Source organism: Arachis ipaensis, chromosome B2 (genome assembly GCF_059453495.1).
Source record: "Arachis ipaensis isolate K30076 ecotype BB chromosome B2, ASM5945349v1, whole genome shotgun sequence".
NCBI lineage: Eukaryota > Viridiplantae > Streptophyta > Magnoliopsida > Fabales > Fabaceae > Arachis > Arachis ipaensis.
Genome location: NC_142437.1, coordinates 23,693,275 through 23,699,222, shown reverse-complemented (window position 1 = coordinate 23,699,222; position 5,948 = coordinate 23,693,275). Strand labels below are relative to the sequence as shown.

Sequence of the window (5,948 nt, the reverse complement as noted above, 5' to 3'; positions counted from 1 at the left end):
TTACCTCGAAGTCTCGAATCCTTCGATGGTAGTCAAAGTTTTGATCTTCTTCCCTTGTGCAAAATCGACCAAGGCTCGGAAGAGTCTTCTGTCCCTCATTAAATAACTCGTAGAAGTAGCTCTTCCACCTTTCATTAATCTTCTCCTCTTGAGCCAATACCTCTCCATCCTCATCCTTTATGCACTTAACCTGATCCAAATCTCTCGTTCTTCTTTCCCGACTCTTTGCGATTCTATATATACATTTTTCTCCTTCTTTCGTGCCCAAAGACTGGTAGAGACCCTCATATACTCTTGATCTTGCTTCACTTACAGCCACTTTTGTCTCTTTCTTAGCCGCCTTATATTTTTTCCAATTATCTGCATTGCGGCATAAAGACCACTCTTTAAAGCATTCTCTTTTTATCTTTATCTTTTCTTGTATACTCACATTCCACCACCAGGACTCCTTGTCTCTTGGTCCTATTCCTTTAGATTCACCAAAACTTTCTTTGCTGTTCTTCTAATAACTTCTGCCATCTCCCTCCACATCCCTTTAGATCATAGGCCATCACATAAAAAAATTTTTGTATTGTATAGATGATCACATGCCATGGTATAAAAAAAAATTAGATGAATGAAGTAGGTAAAAGAGAAAAAGAATTACTTAGTCTTAAAGCTCAGTTGAAAATAAGAATTAGGATTTGAGATGAGAGAGAAGAAAAAAGAGAATAAAAAGAATAACAGACGATATTATTAATGATTATGTTGTACACAGAACATCCCAACATCACAAAAAAACTATTTATAACTTAAGGTCTAATTGCTAACTGACTCAGATAGGTTAACTAATTCTATTTATTTGAAATTTAAAATATAGTACCAATTTAAAACATCCATATCAGATATATTTATAACACAAATATATTTATATTGATGCGTTTAGAAAATCGTCATTGACCAATAATGAATGCCAAACATTTTATTACAACCAGAAGGGAAATATTCAAATGAGATTGAGATGATCTCGTTCAATCATCACTACCAATTTACAGTATGCAAACTGTCCCTAATTCTAATGTTCTATTGCCTCTCCATGACCTAAAAAAATATTGGATAACCAAAAATATTTGATGAGAATTCTTGCAAATTTCTTAAGTATATTTAATGTGTTCCAAGAATAATCTTAATCATTGAAGTTTTATTTTCAGTGATTAAAATTAATCTATACATTAAATGTACTTGAAGGACATGCAAGTATTTGTCAATATCTGCAACAAAGGATTCACAAAACATATACATAACAACAATCACTTTCAGCAACCTCTTTTTTTCCCCCCTTTAATTGCCTGGTATAATAATTTTAGGTGAAAAATATATATCCTAATTGCTGATGAGAAGAGGGCCAAATGAATGTGGTGAATGAATTTGGAACAATTTGATAAAAATTTGCTTCATCTGAAGATCAGATTGTGGCATGTATTATCACAAGGGTAAGCACAATCGATGTCCTTAACGACAGCACGGTTGAAAAACCAGTCTCCAACTGCCAGAGCAATTGCCTGCAATTTTATTAATGCATATATATAGGTTAGAACTGAACAGATATTTTGCGGTGTAAGAAAGTTTCACATATCATGGAAGATCAGAATGAATAAAAAAGTATATCTCAATGGCAGTAACATGGAAGATCAGAAAAATCATCAGTGCATAACATTAACATACCAAAGTTATGAAGATCAACTTTTTGTCTGATAAGTAGTAATAGTAACATACTACAATTTCTGATTTGGACCACTAACTTTCTGATGTTCTGCTAATTATTTTAGTTAACCTTTCAGGACTTGTAAGCATAATGGATATGTTTGGAATCTTTGAAATTGGAATTGATTTGACTTGCAAATCCTTTGGAATACATAAAAAAGTAAGAATTAACTAATCTCAAATCCTCTCTGTAAAGAGAAGGGCTTGGAAAAGGAGCCAAGCCGATCCCAGCAGACCATCAGCCCATCCCGACCGACCACCCGGCTGACCTCGACTAATAGTCTTCCAACCACCAGAGGACCATAGTCTCATTTTATATCATTTATTCCAAACACATTATTTGATTTACAAGTCAATTCATTTCAATTCAAATAAAATCAATTCCAAAATTTTTCGCTTCCAAACACACCCATTATGAACACAGTATTGACACTGCTTCAAACAAGGATGTTTTCAGTTCATTGCGTCAAAAATAAAATTTAAAACTTCAAGACAATTAATGCTTTATGTAACTTATCAAAACTCAACAAACATCTATTCAAAGTGGAAAATTGTGTTTAACGAATTTTTATTAACAGAACAAACAAGTGGTGATAGCTTAGAAAAGAAACTAGAGATTAATAAAATTGCAATAGAATACCTTTTCCCTAATGACAGGAGAATTGTCCGCAAACCATGTATCCTGCCTCTCAGATTGGCAGTGAGCAAAACATGAATTGATAAACATTCCATTCTGATTTGATCTTGAGAAGCCTTTCATAGAATTCAACATTTCATTCCTGAAACCTGTGCAATAGAGACAATGAAATGAGTTAGTTAGCACACTGATTAGTTTGTCGGAGACCCCTTTTGCTTCTAACAAAAGCAATCTCTCAGGCATCAAACCACCTTGTAGAAACTGGATCTGTGAACCAGAACACCTATAATAATCTTTTCTACAATCGTGCCAATTGCCACTTGGGTCCGCTGTCGTCGGAGCTAAGCTTGACTGGATCTGATTACAAGCAAAATATATCTGTTTAGTCTACAAAACATGATTTAATGCATAAACACTACCAGCAATCACATCCTATGACTCATAAGGAGTTAAGAGGACAAGCAGTACGAGACAAAAACAGACATTTACCTGCCATGAATCATAGGCAGTGTTGAGAATGAAGAGTGGGGTTCTTATACCGGCAATCAAGTTCTGAGGGAAGAAGCACTGAAAAAAAAAGGGAGAGAAGAAGAAGAAACATCAGTGCAAGTTTAACTCAGAGCAAACAACAATTATGGATCATTCGTGCAATGTGCATGTTCATTCATCTGAAATTTGATATTATGATATATCCAAATTAATAGACTAAGGGATATCAATGATTACCGATGTGGGATCAAGGTGATTGGTACAAGTACGCGGCAGATTCTTCTGCACTCCCTGCAATAAATGGACAAAAATGCTGAGGAAGTTATAACCATGTCAAAAGACCAATTTGCAAACCATACAGAATTCTCATTTGGTACATAATATTTTCATGTTAAACAAAGGTTTCCGAAATTCAGTAACTGCAAACAAAATGAGTTCTTTCTAATATTCTGAAATAGGCAAATAGCAGAAGCCCAAATTCAACTGTCAAACTTTTTCAAGAGTATATTAAAACGAAGTGGCAAGTTTATAATATATTTTTGCTTTCATGCTATAATAACTTGGTTTCCTAAGAAAAACAGTGATATACCTGCAACCCTACAACACCACTGAAAAAATCCCTGAGTGTATGTCCACCAGATACGTCGGTCCTATAATTCAGAGGGAGAAACAAGTAAGCAGTTAATTTGAGGACCAAAAATGTCCAAAATGGTGCAGTCATGATGGAAATTGGCATCGGTTGTATGAAATACCGCAGTTAGCAACTTACGCATCAAGAAATAGCCCAGCATCACTGAGACATTTCACTTTTGTACTCCTTGGAAACAGACCTCGGAATTCATCGCAGTGTATGATGGTAGCCAGACCACCAGCTGAGCATCCGGAAAGTAGAGCCTGGAGCACAATAGTTGCATTTAACTGGGAGTAGAAAGAAAGTATAATTTCAGTATCAGTATATCTGCAGATATGAATACAACCTGCCGAGCAAAACGCATTCCCTTCGACATCAGATCTTCCATTGCAGCCATCCAAATGCGCTGTCCTCGGAATTGCAGACGTGCAGCCTATCTCAGTAGACAACATTCACTTAGTTTTGTGTGGTAACCCTTATTCTATGAATGTTCTTACCAATGTGTTATCTCCCACATATGTTATCATACAGCTTTTTCACAACAAAATTGTGCAAATATACACCAAACTTGTATCCAACGGGAAATGCTAGAGGACCAACACTTTTAGTGTAAAAAAAAGAGAGAGAGTTGACTAGTGTTGGTTCAAATGTAAGACGAAAACCAGGAAAAAGTGTTGGTCACCTAACATTTTTCTTTGGGAAATTGGTGAAACCAGATTTGACAGGTTATGTACTTAGACATACAATTTAAAGCGTGCTCTAGGAACATTTACATTCACTCATTTTAGACCTTGATATATTTACGGAATCTCAAAGAAGCATGCCAAACTTAAGTTCAAGGCAACCGCATTTCATTTCTATGACTCTGAGATTCAAAATCTACCTTATGTTCACTGTCCCCAGCAAAAGAGGCACCATCACAATAACGAATCTTCACTCTGTTCCAGTTGAAAAAATCTTCAATCACAAACGAACAAGAAGTCGAACGAGATGGTTAACTCTATAGGAAAAACACAAAGGGAGCAATCAAAGTAGTTCAATTGAATGGAAACCTGGATTTTGTTCAGCCTTATTGCTTAATATTCCTGTAAAAGGTATCTCCTTTTCCATGAATACTGAAGATCCGCGCCGAGTTTTCTTGCGATAAATGCATGTCCTGACATCATTACACCATCCTCCACCCTATCAATAGAAACCTTTATAGTCCAGTAGGTGAATAGTGAATACAATTATAAACAAACAAAAAGATACTATTTTAACTCACAGAACACTTCACATGCAAAAGAAAATGAAAACAGTGCACAAATCTAACTAATTGAATGAAAGATTATTATGTGGTACCTCTAAATTAACGATCCAGCTATTTGCTCCTGATCCATATCCTCGATGTAAATGGTAACCAGGCAATGATCCATCCAAACAAACTGTCAAAAAATAAAATAAGAATCCAATTATGTAGATTCGTAATTAACAAGCATTAGTTTTTTTTATGTACATTCGTTCATCATAAAAAAAACACTTAAGCCTAAAAAAAATCTCAGAAAACATTCCGAAGAAATCACATTAAAATGAAGGCAAAAATAGATAAATAAATAAATAAAATAAAGAATCCTACTTTCAATAGATTATGTAAATGCTAAGTAACAGGTCATTAAAAAAAAACAGAGAGAGAGAAGAATGCAGGGTTTCAAAATGTTACTTGAAAAGCAATTAAATGAATTTTAGACTCAGAAGATGCTTGCTTAGAAAATAAAATAAAATAAAATAAATATAATTACAAGTTTTGAGAGTAGAGAGTAGTGTACCTGCTCCTTTAGCAGCAGCAGTTTGAATAAGGGTAAGTGCTACCATAAGAGTGTAGGCACCCCTTCCAGCTAAGGACGCTTCAGCTTCGTGTGCCTCCAATGAGTTGAGATCACTTGCATTCACGTAATGATGCTCAACCGCTTCAGAGGCCTTGCTTGACAGAACAACAAGCTTTATTACAATGCCAAGCCACACAAGCACCTTCATTGTTAAAAGCTGTGTCTCTCTCCACTCTCAGGTTTCAGAGAGTTTGAGAAGGGAACAAAGCTTCAAAGCATCCTCACATGAGAAAAGAATTTGCAAAAAGGAGCAAAACCATTGCTTTTTTTAAGAGAGAAATATTTAGGGGGATAATTAAATTTTCTTTTTAATAATACTAAAAATAATAATAAACGGGTGAAATTAATTAAATTGGGTGCTTCAATATGTTATATATAAAACAGTTCTATACATGTATTCAATTGTATAATGCCGTATTAGTGAGTATAGAGAAATTATGATATTTGAACTATAGTTCATTAGTTAGTAAAATTAACTCTTTTTTATATTATCTACGTGAATAATTATTTAAAAAAAATAAATGTGATTAAACAACTAAAAATATTTGGCATTGTCAAAAGAACAAATTTAAACTCATAAAAT

At 34.4% G+C, this 5,948-nt stretch overlaps 1 protein-coding gene across 2 annotated transcripts; it reads right to left on the bottom strand.

The window, feature by feature from the left end:
• Positions 1–935: 935 nt before the first annotated feature.
• On the bottom strand, positions 936–5,584 carry LOC107625098 (pectin acetylesterase 12-like). 2 transcript variants are annotated; one of them, XM_016327671.3, is made up of 12 exons: positions 5,306–5,584; positions 4,842–4,924; positions 4,553–4,682; positions 4,384–4,457; positions 3,847–3,933; positions 3,639–3,763; positions 3,459–3,519; positions 3,107–3,160; positions 2,870–2,947; positions 2,632–2,737; positions 2,384–2,529; positions 936–1,541 (listed from the first exon to the last, which is right to left on the bottom strand). In XM_016327671.3, the coding sequence occupies exons 1-12, from the start codon at positions 5,511–5,513 to the stop codon at positions 1,434–1,436; spliced, it is 1,260 nt and encodes a 419-aa protein (XP_016183157.1). In that variant the 5' UTR covers positions 5,514–5,584; the 3' UTR covers positions 936–1,433. The 2 variants fall into 2 exon arrangements, with proteins under 2 accessions (XP_016183157.1, XP_088360860.1); XM_088504734.1 differs by lacking the exon at positions 5,306–5,584 and having other exon boundaries at positions 4,553–4,696.
• Positions 5,585–5,948: the final 364 nt, after the last annotated feature.